General features: G+C 27.4%; 1 protein-coding gene across 1 annotated transcript in view; it reads left to right on the plus strand.

Annotated features, from left to right (window-relative positions):
- LOC132929323 (uncharacterized) overlaps window positions 1–19800 on the plus strand; it is a 36479-nt gene that overhangs the window by 7943 nt on the left and 8736 nt on the right. The window contains exon 2 of the mRNA XM_060994601.1: window positions 4569–4750. Within this exon, the coding sequence (XP_060850584.1) occupies window positions 4569–4750 (182 nt within the window). The remainder of the gene's footprint in view (window positions 1–4568; window positions 4751–19800) is intronic.

Here is a 19800-nt window from a genome sequence, read left to right on the forward strand (position 1 = left end):
TGTTCTATTAAGTCTGTGAGTCTGTCGGAACAGGTATTAAAACGCAGAAAAAACTTTATTTGACATCAAACGTCTATGCAATTCCGACGAGCCCAATATGGGTACAACAGAAAAAAAAACAATCGGAAAACAAGTTGATCGACTGTCGTGTTTAGCGTCTCCTCCAGCTGAGCAAATTCTTTTTTTTATGGATTTATTGTCTAGATATTTTCCACGTGATTTAAACGTTCTACTTTTTCAATACCTTTCAATTGCCCGTCGGAGAACGTGTGTATATCTAAACATTAATCGCTCGTTTATCCAATACATTCATGTAGGTGTACCTACTCTGTACATAATAAAACGATTGTGACAAATATCTGACACATTGCATTAATGTGGTATAATGTATACATTTTATTCTAAATTTCTACAAATCTAGTTGAATATCGTAATAATATATTATCCCACTATTATACAATTTCTGTTCATCCGTTTCTAATTTATTTTTTAAGTTTTATTTTAACGAACTATATAAGAAAATTAATTATAACTTACATTTAAGATTGAAAATACAACAGGTACCTATTATTATAATATATAAAGCGAACCGAATACGCCTGAACGAATCGTGTTAAACGTAGCACTGTAATAGTAATCGCGTTAATCTCCGTGTTTAATTTTGCTACATGCAGAATTATAATTTATAATACATTTGTGGAACAATTAATATTTTTTATTGTTACAAATAATCTGTTCGTTGATTAAAGATTCAAATTAGAAATTGGAAACCAATTTATATTGTTCCCTTTGAAAAATCGTAAACTCGAGTGCGCTTTTTTCGAGTATACCTACTATACACGTTACGACTTTGTTATTTGTAGTTTTTATACACATATATTTATTACATTACAAAGCGATGTGGAGTTTCTTTAGCCCGCAGCTGTCATTTATACCTACCCCTTCGATCCATCTGCCTCATTCGCCGGTCCGACGTTTATGTGCAACTATGACAATAATTAGCGAACTCTCTTAGGCATTAATAATACACAATGTGTATTGTATACTATGACGTCGTTCCTGGTATCATGGCCAACTCGTATATTATACAGCCGTACATTTACTAGTCAACATTATGTGTGAGAATGTGCAACTATATACGCTATGTTACGGGTAATTAACCTGATGCATTTTTATTGTATTGTAAATTTATAACTATTTTATCAATTTCTGAAGGTTTTATTATTTTTTTTAACTTAATTTTAAAACCCCTATGTATAAAAATGGTAAAAACTATTGATTTGCAAAATGCATGAATTAACATTTATACATACATAGGTACTGCATTTTACTTAACAATAATGTAAAAGAAGATAAATATCTAAGATTTTCGGCACTTGTGGATAATTATTATGTGTATTTGAGTATTTATATTAATACCAACTATTCTTTTTAATTTAATTTATTTATTAAATTCAAAATAGTTAAAAAAAAAAATAGAAGACCTGATTTTAACTGTATTTGGACATTTGTTAATTAAGTCTATATATATATAAATATATTTATAAGAAATTAAAAAATTGATCTAAATCTAATTTATGTTGAGGTATAAAAATATAGTTCCATTATTATTGTTTTTTTTAAATTAATAGATTTGAATAATATTTATTATCATGTTATAACATAAAAATGTTCATTCAATTTTTAGTAATTTATATTTATAACAATAATCTATTAAATACATTTTATTTTAATTTTATTTTACTGAGCAATGGGTGTGTATATTGGTAATAACTTTATAATAAAATAGTACTTAAAATATTATTTAAATAAATGGAAAACATAGTTCGTGCAATTTATATTTCTAAAACTTTATATTTTACTTCTGGTGTAATTATTAATACAAAACTTTTTAAATCAACTAAATAAATGGCAAAAACCAAAAAGTTTTAAGTGTATTGTATTAAATTAACATAAATTAAAATTACTCGAATTACCTCTTCGTATGTACCTATAGAGAAATTAAAGAAAAAGTAAAACTGCTGTGTACATTTTGTTAAATACGAACAAATTTACTTTTCTAGCGTGGAAAACGGAAAATATATAATAACAATAATTAATAAATAAGCCACTTAAGGGCATTAGATGAAATGGTTTGCTGTCTATTTATTAATCAGACACTCAAAATAAAAATGTGGTCGTTAGTACTACAGAACACAGACATTTTGTATTCTTAAGTATTCTAATTTCTAGGCAATATACATGTATATATTATAAAAACGAATATTCAAGTTATGTCCCAGTTAATAAATTTGGTCCACTGGTTAGGTTATTCACGTCCATATAAACTCACCTCATAATATTACGAATCGTGAGTCATGATAGTAATGTAGGTAGGTATTATTATTTTAAATTTGAAAGCAATGATAAATAATTTGAGAGCTGTATTAAGTCTATAGTTTTATTTTTTGTTATTCGAATGCTGATTTTTTTTCCTATTTGAACGTAATTAATCATTTTTAAGGTTTTTCGCCATTCACTTGTTCCATGGTTATTATTGTATTATTTTTCTATATTTAGCTGTAGCCTGTACTCATCTGACATTTACACATTAAGCGAGGATGCAGTACCGCGAAACCGATTTAAAAAAATTGATTATGTGCATGCATGTTAGTGTGTACACACCTCCCTCATTTCCGTCCATTATAATATTAACAGACTAGAATGTAGAAAGAAAAAATATTATTTATAATATGACTGACATTGATTGACGAGCCCGTGAGTGCGATGGCACCCGTTGAATAGAGTAACGAAATAAATTAGAGAGGAGATACAAGCTATTGAGTTGAACGATCTTCGTTCTAGTAATTGTTATATAGCAAAACTTGCACGTGGGTCCATGTCCCGTTAATTGTCATTTTTTTATGTAATAAAATTATGCAGAGAATAAAATATTACTATTGGCTTTTAGAAAACTATTGTTGCACTTGTACTACAGTAGTGCAGCACAGCATAGTATGTATAGTGTATATCTTATGAATTATAAATTATAGCTTATACACATATTGGTAGATAGTATAAAAATTCTTTTGTGGAATTCAAGTGGACTCGAAACGATTTTAATAATATGTTACTATATATGCCAGTATAGGAATTGATCTACAGTTATATTAGTCATTGGGTGCTATAAAATATATTTAGCTTTGATTTTTTTATTATTATTATTATTATTTTATACAAAATATGTATGCAATATATACCATTAATAATTATTGATAGTATATATTTCTTGTACAATATATAAACAATTCTTGTAATGATGTTTAAAATGTAGGTCTTCTTTTGTTTTTTTTTCGCAATGCTCGACGAATAATATTGTGTACCTTATAGCTGTAACTTGTAAGTCATCTTTAATGAGCGCATGTTTATACTTGAAAACCTACGGTTGACAATTTTTATTTAATTCCGTAATTTATTGTTGTTGTTATCAAAACAATAATATTACATTAATTTTTTTCGCCATATTGTCTTTTGGTTTTTTCTCATATATAACATCACACGCTGTTGCACTTCATGCTGCGCCGTGTAAACACCATGTGACACTCAGACCGTGATGTATACAATCCATCAAATTCAATGACCTAAACGCGAGCGATAGCCGATAGGTATAATGTTAGGTACACGACGTGTTCGATGACGGCGGCGGTTTCTGCGAATATCTCGGGGCGAACTGGTTCGATCTGGCTTTGTTGCGGCGGCGGTGATCGCTCTATAACAGCACGAGACGATGTGCCGTACGTCTCAATCGCCACTGCATCGTGTACGGTGTACCACTTTTATAATAATATATTATTGTTGTTGTTGCGTGCACGTCATCGAGCATACAACATAACGACCGGTTTCGCAGTTAAGGTATTTCCTATCGTTTATTACGACGATCGGATATTGTGGGTAACCGTTGTAACGAATTTGTCATCGTCGTTTATAATACGATTGAAATTATAAAAATATAAAGAAGAGAAAACAAATCGTTAACGTTTTCTTATTACTTTATTGCTAATTGGCCATTAAGTAAGAAAAGCGGTAGACTAGAGGAAAAACTAATTTTCAACTTGCTAGCATAGTCGAAAGCTGTGTACACTTTTTTTTTATTATTTGGTCCCTGGGAGGGACTTTGTAGTGTCAAAACTCACGTTGATTTTCCAACTACTTGTTTTTCTTGCAATTTCTTCTTGTTTACAATCAACGAAGCCTTTGCTTCACTGAAAACTGAATTTTGTTTTTCACGGAAGTGTGTTCAAATTAATAACTTGTTAAACTTCTTAGGGTTTCATATTTATTCGACGTTATTAAAAGAGCGGTGACAAACCAATAAACTTTTGCTTGAACTTTATTGTAGCTGCTTAGGATTAACTTAATAACATGTTCTGCAGTAGGTACTATATAAAAAGATTATTATTATATTCCAATTTCTGAAACAGTTGTAATTTTAAAAAATAACTGAATAAATCAATACAACCTTAAATAAACACAAAAAATAATGGTATTGTTTTAATATTTTTTACATACCTACTTTTTTATTTTTACAGGTTCAAGGATAATCGTCCCTACCCGTGGCCTGGTGACGTCTCTAGTTTCATATTGAATCCCGAAAGCGCTAATCAAACCATATACACGCGGAGTTTGACGTCGTCTGATCACGGTGTATATACTTGTCAACTGGCCAATCAAACGAACATTGTAAATCATTCAATGAAACTCGTCACTTTCGGTTAGTACTTTTTTTGTCTTGTATAATTTAGTCGAGAATGCAAAATAATAAGAATATATCATATGAAAACATACAATTAATAATTTATCTCATCAAATTTTAAAAATGGGTTCCTCATATTCAGTTAATTTTAAGTAAAAATAAAAAAATAAAAATAAGTCTATTCAGAGTTTATAATAAGTATTAGTAAAACAGTTGTCGTTAAAAAAATATAAGTTTAAATACGTTTGGTGTATAAATGTAATTATAATTAATGTGTACCTACCGTCTAGCTACTTTTTATATTTTCTATAATTATTAAAAAAAGAAAAATAATTTCAATTAATATAGTCGTCCGCCTAAAATATTTATCAAAAATAAAACACTAAAATTTTTATGTTATAATGAGGTTATTACAAAAAAAAAAATATTATTAGTGTTAATATATGTCCGTGGATGATAGTATTGATTATATATTATAATGGTACCTTCAAGTATTATAATATATATATATATATTTACAGATGATTCATGATGGTAGTGTTGTTACGGTTACCGATTAAATCTTAAACCTTTTGTATTTATGACTCGGCAGATATCACACATGTTGTATATTGTATATCATATACATATCGTCATATCGAATAATTAATAGTAATATGAATAATATGATTATAGGCTAAAAGTGTGAACGGGTAAATGACGTACCGCGAATGATGTGTCAGCAAAATAACACCTCTGTATTGATGGGGAAAAAATGTTGCTAAATAATCCGGTCAGGATTTATTAATAGTAAAATACGTTCTACCAACTAAATTCGAATTCTCAGTAATGCGATTAACGTCAGCTTGTGTTTGTATAGCGATGATGTTTATGTTTATTTAGATTTTACGATAGTGTTTTCTATAGAATACAGCGAAATGAAGACTTCATAAAAAAAAAAAATGAATGTATGATTTTTTTATAATAACGCATTTTATATTCTAAAATGACCTCTGGTATAGTACGTTATAACAGAGGTAGGCGGTATACCATCATCGGTCAATACTCAATACGACAATGTTTAATGCAAGTCCATTCAGATTCCAAGTAATTTTAAATATTCATTTCGGGTGGATGGATTTCCAATATACTATATTATGCGTATAATGTAGGTATAGTAATATATAATAGCTTTTTTTTTTATTATTATTATATTATTATGAATCAAACAGATATCAATTTCGTTTTTTAATTTCTGGTGGCTTATATTATGGCTTCACCGCTTTTAATCGTCTTATGTTCACAGAAGAAAACACCTGTACCAATTATTTTCAGCTTAGAAACTCGAGTAAAATAAAAAATTTAATTTTCTAATAATAAACATAATGTTCATGATTATCATTTTATTATTAATATTTGAACATTTGAAAAACGAAAATACTCGAAACATTTTAAAACCATTCAAGTATTTAAACCATCAGTAGCATTCTAGTATTTTCCAAGCGTATTATGATGTATTTATTTATATAACAAGTTTTCGTGTTATTATGTAGGTGTATTAAAATGCAAAAGCTTTCTATTCAAACTATAAAGTATTAATAAGTGGCTTAGATTTTTTAATATTTCACTATAATATTCTATGTGACTATGTGTAGTTGTTTTTGATTTAATAAACATTTTGGTAACATCTTTATAATAAAGCCCTATGCTTTTTATACAAATTATAAATTGCATTGACTGTTTGTCTGTTTATAATATTTGATAAATTTTTATGTTATTATGATAAATTATCTAAGTATATTATCCAGTGATTATTTCTTATTAACTTAAATTTATATTTATTTATAGTGTTTAAACGTTACGTGTGTTCAAATATGCAAATAATAATAAAGGATGAGTATAAGTTATTACTTGTTTAGTAGATAACAGGGCTAAAGGTGTTATAATATTATAAATATGTAATATTATCATTATTAAACAAGTATTTTTGGTTATGTTATGTGTGTTTAATGTTTACTGTATGCCGTATGGTGTATACATTTACATACATTATCGCTATACTTTAATAATATTCCAGTACCTATACACTTAATTTTACAGGATGATTCACTAAGCATGCTCGCCCCTTTTTTACCATATTTAACAATACATTTACTCAAATTCTTATTTTAAAAATTTAATATATACTTAAAAAATTAAAGACCATATTTTCAAATGGTACTTCAGTTTTGTATACTATTCAACAAGTGTTATCTACCAACTCTTTGAAACTTTTCGTTTAATTTTGGATTAAGATAAATCATATAGGTATTCACTTTTTTTTAAAAAATCAACTCCTTCTCAATTAATGCAATAAAGGTGGTTCTCATTTAAAAGAAAGAAGTTTGTATAATACACTTTTTAAATTGTATATAAATCTAAGTATCTATAAAAATATTTGAAAAATTATGAAATAGATATTCTAAAAGATATATTATATATATTATATTTTGTGTAAATACTGTAAATACTTTATATTAAAGGATAAAAGCATCGTGTATATTGAAGTGTATATACAATTTATAATAAAGTATTTTTGAAATTTAACGATACAAAAAATGATATGTAAATGTATACACTATATACAGTAAAAATTATGTACACAACCATCATAATCATAATAATGGTTAATTAATAATAATAAAAGATTAAAAAATGTGTGTAATAAGTAATATTAATCCTATATAGAATGATGGTGTTTATTATTTGCCTGTTTGAAAATGTGTATAGTGTTAGGACACCACAAATAAATATAAGCTTAATTCAGTAGAAAATAACTATTATATGTATAATGATATAATTTATCATGGAAACAACAGAGGAGTAAAGGACACTCCATAAATGATATAAATAAATCTTAGTATTTGAAAAATAGGTATTGCTTAATTATGTATGTTTAAAAATGTCAAATATTAGAATTCAAATAAACTAATTACCTAAATAAAAATAAAAACGATGTGTATGCTTGGTGAATCATCCTTTATATTCAATATATCACTCGAGTACATTTATATAAACAGATTTTTCTGAGAATATTTGTCAAATGGTTTATTCAGGATTTACATGAATTGAATTCATTTTTTTAGATCGTTCTACGTTTATTTGTATTCGTCTTTAAAAAGGACTACATTTTCGGTTTATATAGTTTTACACAATAAAAAATATTTATTACCCAATATCCTTATAAAATTGAATATCTTTATTTTTATTTTTTTTTATATAACATTGTTTTATATTATGTATTTGAAAATTCGTCAGCTTATAATATTTTATATTTTGAACTCATTTTCTAAAAATAAAAAACTATTTTAAATAATCATATGAGAATACTAATGTTCACAAATGATTCGTGTATGATATATCAACTAATCTCGGGGCTTATTCAAAGTTAAGATTCAAAACTTTTGATACAAACGGTCAGACCGTATGTTAAATTTCGAACAACATTATTAAATTCGTCCGTGGCATGACCTTATTTCTATTCACAATTTTTAGTATAGGTTTGTAAAACTAATTTTATTAGTCCATAAATTAAATTAATAACAAACCAAAGTATTGATTATTATTTACAACTTCGTAAGATACCTAAAGCTCTCTTTCAACTCGATCAATACACATTATATATTTAATAAAAATTATAGGTTCCAACTCTTATAAGTAATCAATGGTTACATTAAACTTATGTGTATACAATTTTACTCAAAACCAAAAAAAAAAAAAAAAAACATATTCATCATAAATATTATAAAAATATTTTACAATAATATAAAAATGTATTATAATATATATACATACATATATTTTATATATATATAAAGAACTCAATCACTAAATCACCACTTATATAGTTATGTACTTATGTATATACCAGATGTTTGCTGCAGTACATAATAACAGTAATAACAGTAATAACTAATAATTTGAGTACCCATCTTTATATTTTGTGTAAATACATCAATATTCTCTTATATTTTTCAAAAAATTCAGAACCATACTTAATAATATTACAAAAATAGTATATAATTTATCTTATGATGTAGTGAAGGAAATAAGGAATTTCTTGTTATGACTTATTAGATAAATTGCATATTATCAAAGGTACATTAAATAAGGGTTATACACTGAATACTTATAATTATTTATTAATTTGTGTAATTTCCTGTGTAAAATGTAAATATACCACGACTTTCCAATAAACTATAACGAAGTATACTTGTGTGAGGCCATTATACGCCCGCTGTATAGAGTCGAGTGTAACGATGTATTGATTTTACAATGATGTTCTTTTTGTATGAGTGCGTGTCTATCGCCACCTTTTTAAATAGTAAAAATACTTCAATCTTCAATTTTGAGAATAGTTTCTGGTAGCCAACCGGATCTAGCTGTACTTTATGAGGAACCAATTTGAAAATTCCTAATATTTAAGAAAAAAAAATGGGAAAAACTAAAATAAAGAAAAATAAACGTTTTTACTTAAAACCAAATTTCGACAAAATGATTTTGTTTATTTTGTTATTCAAAAATTAATAACTGTAGAAATTTTAATGTTTCGTCAAATAATTATATAAGTAGGTATTTTCTTTTAATGCCGTAAATTTTAAAATATTTTTTATACTTTTTTGGTATTTATAAACATTTGAAAATTTCAAAGTTTTTTCGATTTATGTATCACACCGTTCTTATTTTAAAATAAAAAGCTTGAAAATTAAAAAAATATTTTTATAAGCATATTTCAAGTTCAAATTTTTAAAATTTCATAAAAAGTATGAAAATGTATATAAATTATTTTGTATTTTACTGAAAGTAACAAAAATGTTTAAGATTAACACTGAGCATTTACACGTAAAATAACGATTTCTCTTCAAACAATATTTATTATTTTGTTGAAATTCAAAAAACATCAACCTTAGAAAATGTAATACATTCCACTATATATATATATAACAACATATTAATAAATAATGACTTAACAGTTAAAACCATTTAGAATTTATGATTTAGATCTAAAGCTTGGTAATTGTAGAAAATTCAATTTGTCAAAGATAATTGTATTTACATTTTTATTAACCAAAAATTTAATAATTCAATCAGGATAAATAATAAAACGCAAATTATTATAAAATAAAGCTTTAAATAATAATAAAAAATTATAATAGTAAATAATTTATTATTATAGTAATTTAAAAGCAATAAGTGAATAGATAATGATTAATATATATGATCTCTTTTAGTTTTTATGAAAATATCTGTGAAGTATTGTTTTTTTTCAGACTCAAGCGTTACATAAATTAAAATGCATTCATGTAAAATTGTTTCTTATAATTTTTAGAGAGAGGTTAATTTTAAAATAAAATCATCTATTAATATAATTATAGAAAATTATAATAATTTTGAGGGTTTGACATATCTTTCTTATATTTTTATTATTTTATTATTGTTTGACTTTAAAAATAAAATAAAAATTTTGCACACTTAAATTAATATTATGTATTAATTGTTTTGAGACAATATTTAAACAATTCAATGTGTCATACTCTCGAAAATATTATTGTCTATAATATTTGTAATGATTTATTTTACTCAAAGATTAATAAAAAATGTAAAACTAAAATGATTTTGTGTGAATGCGTTTTGTCTATGTTACGCATGGGCCAGGGAGAGAAAACAAACGGTATGCAACATCCTCTTAATAATCCACTTGGATGCCTGTAGTAATGTAGTAGTCAGTAGGTATATATCTCAATCGAGTCACTATAAATATTTATAGAGGGAGTAGGTCTATGATGTCTGTCAAGTATACATTTCTAAGAGACCTTTGCATACCTTTATTTATTTGCCCTTTAAAATAATTAATAAGCTTTTAAAGGCTTACAATTCGTATTGTATTGTAAGCATGCGTAATTGGTACATTTGAAATATTGCTATATTATATTTTACTGCTAGAAATGATACTGCGTTTATCTATTTATTTTAGAATACAAAAAAATCAGTTTTACTTTGAATATTCTTCTTAAATTATAATGTTCTAAATGCATTCTAAAATGCTAAATTCTATATATTATTCTGCATTATATACTTCATTATAACATTTATATTATATTATAGTAGGTATATGACCAAGGTCAATTTCATTAAAATTTAAAATTGTGAAATAGGAATATCAATTTTTGTCATAAGGTTATAGAAATAATACTCTTATACCGGATTACATGAACATTCATTAAGTATTTAATGAATCAATAATGAGCTATAATTGTGCCTTAAAAAAGATTTAAAGTCTATGATTGGCCCATTAAATTAATCAATATTTATGTAACCTAGAATTAAATAGTTAAAATATTTAGTTAAATTACTTAATTATAATATAATACCTAATGGCTTATAGAAATAATTCTGAAATAGAAATATAATAATTCTTAAAATACAGCGTAGTGCAAGATGATTAATGTAATAATACGGTTTTAGTTTTTTACATTAATTTCCGCTGAACATTGAGTGACATCTACTTGAACGAATGGAACGTATCCTCCGAATAATATTCGTAGAAACAATAAACAGCATTAAATAAATTGACGGATTCCTCGGGGACACTATAGAGACATAAAATAACCTATTTAGTTTTAAATTCAATAAAAGAGCTTCTTATATATTATACATGATTAAGTCCATAATTCATAATGTGGTTTGTGGGGTAACGTAAAATATATTTTTACTAAAAAATAAGTGGTTAATATTTATTTAGTATGTAAAAATAAAATATTTTAATCGAAATACCTATATGTATAATGTAACACAGATTACAAAGTTATTCGATGATTTGAACAAAAAAAAAACGGATACATGAACATAATAATACATCATGCGATTGTTTTCTCTTAATTCTACCATGAATATTAAATATAATATATTATACTGATTATATAGCATATAGCCGCCAATAGGTATATAATATATAATATTTGTATGTATAAACTAGGTGTTTACATGCATGTGCTTTCTTAGTGTACATAATATACATTTATATCTATGTACTTATTATAAACTTCAACCTCTTGCTAAACTTTATAATTTACATAATTATATGAATTCTCTGTATATACATAATAATTTAACTTTGAAAATATTTTCTTAAATGAGTCCTTTAATTTGGACTTGGTTGTCTCATCATTTTAAACTTCATTTTAAAGTTTTTTTTATTTAGAGTTTATGCAAACTAAATAATTCTTAGTAATTTAATAAAATATTTATATTTTGAATTAATTTTATTATTATTTTGACATTATCATAGTGAACATTATTTTGTTACGTTGTTCAAACTATATAAATTATATGATACGCTGTTCTCAGATCCGTGTGTTATAATTTGGCACCAAAGCAAAATTCAAAATACTGGCCCTCTCTCCATTAATTAACCTAACTTTTTGACGCCCTCCTTAAAATGTTAGCCTCCCCTATGACACGTCTCTGGCTCTTCTATAGAGTTTCGGAATTTAAATCTTAATTATTTTCTTTTAATACAATGTATTCAATCAAACCATTATATTAATAATTATAATCAATTTGAATTTAAAAATAACAAAAGTTATACTAGGTAATATTTAATTTAATATAATGTATACAAATTAATAATTTGAGATAATATAAATATTTAATATTCATAAAATGTGTATAAATATACACAATAACGTGTTAAAACATTTTAAATTTAGTTAGGTGAAGTTCGTAAAACTTTTCAAAAAAAAAAATATTTGTGGAATTACACTTAGTTATTGTAAGTAAAACTTTTATGAAACTTAGTATTCAATTTTTAAACCATAGGGATCAATATTAAAAATTGTATTAATTTTTAACTACATTTCTTCAAAATTCTAATTTCAAACGTTCATAAAAAAAAATCATTGATTTGTATTTAGTTTTTTTTTTTTTTTAATCGAAATTTAAACTGCTTATAAAGTACTTTTTCAAACTTTTTAATCTAATGTAATTTTTTTTTGTCGACACTTATAAATAAAAGTTTCAAAAATGATGTATTTTAAATGTCTATTAATAGTTCAAAGAGCGCCAAAGTATTTTTAAAATTATAGAAATTGCGTGAGTCGAAAAGGTGAATGTTTTTAGATTAGGTACACCAGAATATCAAAAAGAATTTTGTCAAAAATTAGACTTGCGTATAAATTTTTATTTTTTTTCTCTCAACAGTCAACTATTAAGAAAAGTATTGAAAATTATCCACTTATGACCTTAAAGTAATAACTTGATTTATTTTAATACTATAGAAGAGAAATAAAAGACTGAATCATTTTTACTGCTCTAAAAAGAAGTAACAGATACAACAAAATGAAAATTAAAAATATAACTACATCGCTGTAAAATCAATACCTTCATCGCTGTGCTCGGAATCTAAAATATCAGAAATATGTGCATTATAAAAAACTAATGTAGCACTAACTAATTTAAAAAACAACTAATTTCATAACAGATATTTATTTTAATTTACACAATTAAATAATAATATACATTTATTTCTATCAATAATAATTAGCAATTTTCAATCAATAACTAATAATGTATCTACTCTATGTGATTCCAATATGGTGGTGTAAAAATCTCTGACAGTAATAAAATTACTTTTTAACGGAGCTTATGATGGGATCATATGCTTTTTGTTCTCTTTTATTTTCCGAGTTTTCAGTCAATTCAATTATTTAATTTTTCTACTATCTGTAATATAGCGATTTTTTAATTAGAAGTTTAACAGTTAAAACGTTAAAAACGATAAAATGTTAAGATATAGTCATCTAAAATACGAAGACGGATCGGATTACCTATTTTTGTTATAATTGCGATGTTTTTAATGTAGTAAAAACATTATAGTTAATTGCTGTTGCTATAATATATAATCTATATGCATATTTTATAGCTATATAAGAAATTACTCTGAAATTTTATACTTTAAAAAAAAAATAAGATATTATCTAACCAATCTTAAAAAGTCATTTTATACTATAATATAACCATATTACTACACCACCCCTTTATCTTTCATTTTTATTTTATTTTTGAAAGAAAAAATTATACTTAAATTATATCAGATAGTAAATATAATTTATGATAAAAAAATTACATAAATATAAAATAAAAATTATTTATACATATATTTCAAATATTTTTTGAACCATATAAAATAAATAAAATAATTTCATGGTTGACTTTTAAGTTTGAATTTTAAGGGATCATATTTTTAATTTCCCTTGGGTCTAACACAATGATACAAATAGTGGAATTATCTAGAATGAACTTGTTTTGAATAACAATTTCTATAAATAATTGTGTGATTTATATTACATATATATTAGTAATGTGAATAATAATTGTTAATTAAAAACTGTATTACCAAAATATCGAACTATACAGTAAAATTTAATTTATTTGTAAGTACTCTCTATAATTTATTATATTACTCTGGAGTCTGGATGATGTGATTATTAGAAAATTACTCATAAAGAAACTTTTCCAGTTATAAAAATGATCCAAAAATACAGTTTTTCATCATTGTCTATATTCCTTTTATAAATTCCAGCAAATGCATTCATTGATCTGATGGTAAGTGGAAGAAAGTTTCCCGAAACAATAATAGTATATACATAAGAAAACGTTATTGTACTAAGAATCTCTGTTCGAACACATAATTTGATAAAATCGTGCTCACCAACCCAAAGGCAATATAGCATTTTGTTTTTGGAATTATATATATTCTCGGAATAAGAATTGACTACCAACAATCATCAAAAGTTCCCGTTTTTCATTACTCGAAGAGGAGTATACACGACTTTAATTAAAACCATAATGATTCTTGAAAGTATTGATTTTAAAACACATCATGTAAATTATATTATCTGCAGTACTTTATGATACAACAAAAATTTGAAAAATTAAATTCTTAACTTAGGTTACAGGTGACCAAACCAATCGATCAATTACGTATTAAAACAACTCATAATAATTAGGATTATAATGTTCATTGATTTATAATCTTAAAAACTTCAATAATTGCATGTAACTATGTCCAAAAATTATCAAAGTAGGCCTTTAAAACATTAAATCGGGCATTATAAAATGCGTTAAAAAATTGTATTTATTTATTCAAAATATATGATATATTTTTTGTAGATTCTTGTATAGAAAATGTTGCATAATCGCAAATTCTTAAACACTAACAATATTCATGGGTATTACTTATGATATTATGTAGGAGTGTGTGTGTAAAAGCATGACACGCTTGAGCGAATATGTATACGCTGTAAATCTAATATAATGATAATCATAATAATAAAAAAATGTTCTTTGGAATCTAAAAGTAAGTAAACATTTATAAAAAATACTATTCAATACTTATTATTAAGTTTAAATGAAAAAAGGGGGAAAGTAGATAATCGCTCTCCTGTACACTAGATTTCGAGTATACTTCGTCATTGATTAAATCACTATAAGTCTATAATGTATATTGTGTTAAATTTAAATTTAATGATAAATCAATGCACACGAAAAACGATTCTGAGCGATGATGGTCCGTTAGCCCATATTATTAAGTATATTTTATTAAATATATTTATTATCATTTTGCTATTTAAAGTCATTTATTTATTTTTTAATTACCTATATTAGTAATAATAAAGTAGGTTGATAATTTCTTTTTAATATTATTAATATTTAACTATTACAATCTTTATCTTTATATATATATATATATATTATTAAAACGTGAGGCGATTTCTTTGAACAACTATATCTGAAGTTCTACTGGACCGATTTTCACGATTTTATTTCAAACGCAAGTACTCGGTGAGCAGGTGAGCTATCTAATGAGAAAAGTCCGAAAATGTATCAATTAAATAGTTTTCGGAAATATTTAGTTTTCCGTGTAGCGATGCGTGTTGGTTGCCATGCTCACACACAATCTTTACAACCCCTACTACTCCCTAAATACGTCTACTGCAGTACTGTTGCGTCGTCAGCGGCGGGGACGTGCGTTATTGTCTGGCGTATACATATAGGCACGTACACGTCATCTTACCTCTACTGGTGCGTTATCGTATCAATTACTAGATGTCAATATCCGATCAGAATAGCTTTTGCTATGACAATTAACAAAATACAAGGTCCAATATTGGATAAAGTAGGGTTGTATTTACCCCAACCTGTATTTAGCAATGATCAACTATATAGTTGTCATGTCCAGAGTTGGATCTCTTGAAAAATTAAAAATACAATTAATACCAAACAACAAAAAAGATACAATGAATATTCTATAATAATAATAATAATAAAGAAATTCGTTGGAATTTTTATTTGTTTGTTTTGGGTGAAATACTTGCAATTTTCCCGTATAGATATAAATGTTATTAAAATTTAAGAAATTAAATTACTTTCCATTTTTTGTTTTTCCTAAACATTAATGATATATTATTATAATGATATATACATTTTTAATATTTATTTATATACTTAATTATTCAACTATCTTATCTTTTACTTAACTTGGCAGCGACGGGTAATTCAGCTAGAAATAATATATTGTATTAAATAATAAGTTTTTTTCTACATAATTTCTTAATAAATGATTTAAAATTCCTTTTTTACCCAGATCTAGTTTACGACAAAATTAATTTTTTAAGTTATTTGACAGTATCGCGCGAGCAGCCGTACCTAACGCACGCCTCTTTGTTGCTCCGTTAAATACCGCCGAGATCTCGATCATAGATGCTCAAATTTTTCCAAATTTATATATGTTTATATTATATTATGTAGCATACATATATATATATACATATACATAATACAAATGTAATATATTATATTATATTAGTAATTCTGTTATATAAGTGAATCAAGTTCGTTCGTAAATTTCCAGTGTCTTAATTACCGTACAGCCGTCGCGTTATCGCGAACGCCGCACGGCCGCCGTTATCGCATACGTCGCGTAGCGGTGCGTGACCTTTGTCTCCGTGACAAACATGCCACAATCGCCGAATCCAAAAACTAAAACTAATATTAAAAATAAAAATATTAATAATAATAATACAAATAATAAAACCATTATACAGGATGCTCGCCTAAACTTATCGACAAATAATCCCAACGTGAGCCATTCACCCACACAAAATAACTTAAATAGTCCAAATAATGATGGCTGGACACATCAAGCCGAGAAAAGAAACCGCTCAAGTTCCTCAGAACCAAGCTCTCCAACTCAAAATACCAACAGACACAAAAAGCTATTTATTTCTAGAAATCGATTTGATGTTCTATCGCAAACTGAAGCAATCGAAGTTGACACAATAACACCAAACCCAGATCCTAATGTAAGCAACCCTGAAGAGCGCACCTCACAGGTAAAAAGTACAAATCTACCCCCTCCCATAATAGTAAAAGGAATTAAAGACTTTGTAAGTCTACGCTCGGAACTCATAGACCTTGTGGGTCCTGAAAACTTCACATTTAAGTCAAGCATTAACAACCTCAAAATCCTAACAAAAAACCCAGAAACCTACCGAGCAATCATCCGTTTCTTACAAGGTGCAGAAGCCGAATTCCACACCTATCAAATGCAAGAAAACAAAGCCTACCGCATAGTCATAAGAAATCTTCACCCAACAACGAACACAGCAGAAATTAGAACAGCTTTAGAAGAAATCGGTTTTCAAGTACGCCAAATCACAAATGTCCTACATAAAACAACAAAATTAAATCTTCCAATATTCTTTGTTGATCTCGAACCTTCAGAGTTAAATAAAGACATCTTCCACATAAACCACATACTTCATACTAAGGTAAAAATAGAAGAACCATATAAAAAACGTGACCTAGTACAATGTCAGAATTGCCAGGAATACGGTCATACAAAAACGTACTGTGCACATACACCAAGATGCGTTCGGTGTGCTGAACATCACATCACCTCAGAATGTTTAAAGCCTCGAAATCTACCCGCCAAATGCGCGCTATGTCAGGGCGAACACCCTGCAAACTATAAAGGATGCCAAATTCACAAGGAGCTTCAAAGACGTCGCAACCCAAACTCAAGAACCATCCAATCAACTTCAATCAACAACCAGTCCAATCCAAAAACCACAGTGAAGACTTCTTCGACTGAATCCAATCCCTCGCCCTCTCAAAATAGAACTTATGCAAATGTAACCTCGAATCAGGAACCTCCGAAATCTAACAACAGTAATCAATTAGACACAGGTACCTTATTATCTAAATTTATCAGTGACTTCCAAGCTATCATAAATCCATTGCTCTCCCTTCTTACAACAGTCCTTGCCAAACTTGCAGCCCAAAATGACAAATAATACCCAAACCTCCAAATCATTGCTCATACTCCTTTGGAATGCCAATGGTATTCATAATCATGTAGCCGAACTCTCACTTGTACTTCATGAAAAACGTATAGATATAGCTCTAATATCTGAAACACACCTCACTAACAGAACAAAAATACACATACCCGACTACACAATACTGAGATCAAACCACCCAGACGGTACCGCACACGGGGGAGCGGCGATAATCATTAGATCTACAATTCTCTTTCACAATGTCTCTCAAATTAGCGAACCCCACATACAATCTTTCACCATACAAATTACTCTAGACCATTCTCCTATCTCCATCTCGGCAGCATACTGTCCCCCTAACCAAATCATTACCACAATACTATTTGAGCAATTTTTCAACTCTCTCGGAAATTACTTTATTGTTGGTGGCGACCTCAATGCCAAACACACCCAATGGGGATGTCACTCAAACTCACCAAGAGGTAACTCTCTTAGACAAGTTATTACTACCAAAAATTACTTAATCATTTCACCCCAAGACCCCACATATTGGCCAACATCACCCCGAAAGCGACCAGATATCCTTGACATATTCGTCTCTAAAATACCGAACAGATTTAACACCATCATAGATAATCTAACGAATCCTCACTCAGACCACTCGCCAGTACTTCTCACCCTTGACACCTCTCCTCAAAAAAGATTAATGAATCCATCATTAATCAATGGAATAATTAACTGGGAAAAATTCCAATCGATACTCACAAACGACATTAACCTGAACGTTAGTTTAAAATCTCCAAATCAACTTGAGGAATCAGTACAATATCTAACATCAACAATACAAAATGCAGCATGGTCCTCTTGTAAACCAAAAATAATTGATAATTACAATCAAAGTAATCTCTCTTTGCCTACCTATTTAAGATCTCTTATTGTCCAAAAACGTCGTGCCAGAGCAACCTGGCAGAGAACAAAATATCCCACCGATAAAACTAATTATAATCACCTATGCACATTACTCAAACGACAAATGGCGAAACAACGTTCAGAAGACTTCGCCAAACAAACTAGCCTCTTAACTGAAAAAGATGGCTCTCTGTGGAAAACCACTAGAAAAATCTTAAAAATCAAAACAATGTCATTTCCAATCAAAAAAATAGACGGCAGTCTCGCTATAAACGATAAAGAGAAAGCAGAAGTACACAGACATCATCTCTCCCAAGTCTTTAACCCAAACGATTCCACCATTCCTTCCATAGAAAACAAAGTACGCAATTTTCTAGATAGTCCACTCCCAATGACACTTCCACCCAAACCATTCACTCCAAATGGGATAAAATTATTCATACAAAAATTTCCACTAGGTAAATCACCTGGTCATGATTTGATAACAGCCGAAATAGCCCGCAGACTTCCAAACAAAGCTATAGTACACATCACTCATATTTTTAACGCAATACTCCGACTTTCATATTTCCCGATTCAATGGAAACTTGCCACAATTATTCTCTTCCCTAAACCAAATAAACCAATAGATAACCCCTCCTCATATAGGCCAATTAGTTTGTTACCTTTCTTTGCAAAACTTTTAGAAAAACTCATACTAAACAGAATCTACCCAATCATCAAAGAAAAGAAACTAATTCCTGACACGCAATTTGGATTTAGAGAACACCATTCAACCATCCATCAAATGCACCGACTAGC

The sequence above is a fragment of the Rhopalosiphum padi genome, chromosome 4, assembly GCF_020882245.1.
Source record: "Rhopalosiphum padi isolate XX-2018 chromosome 4, ASM2088224v1, whole genome shotgun sequence".
Lineage (NCBI taxonomy): Eukaryota > Metazoa > Arthropoda > Insecta > Hemiptera > Aphididae > Rhopalosiphum > Rhopalosiphum padi.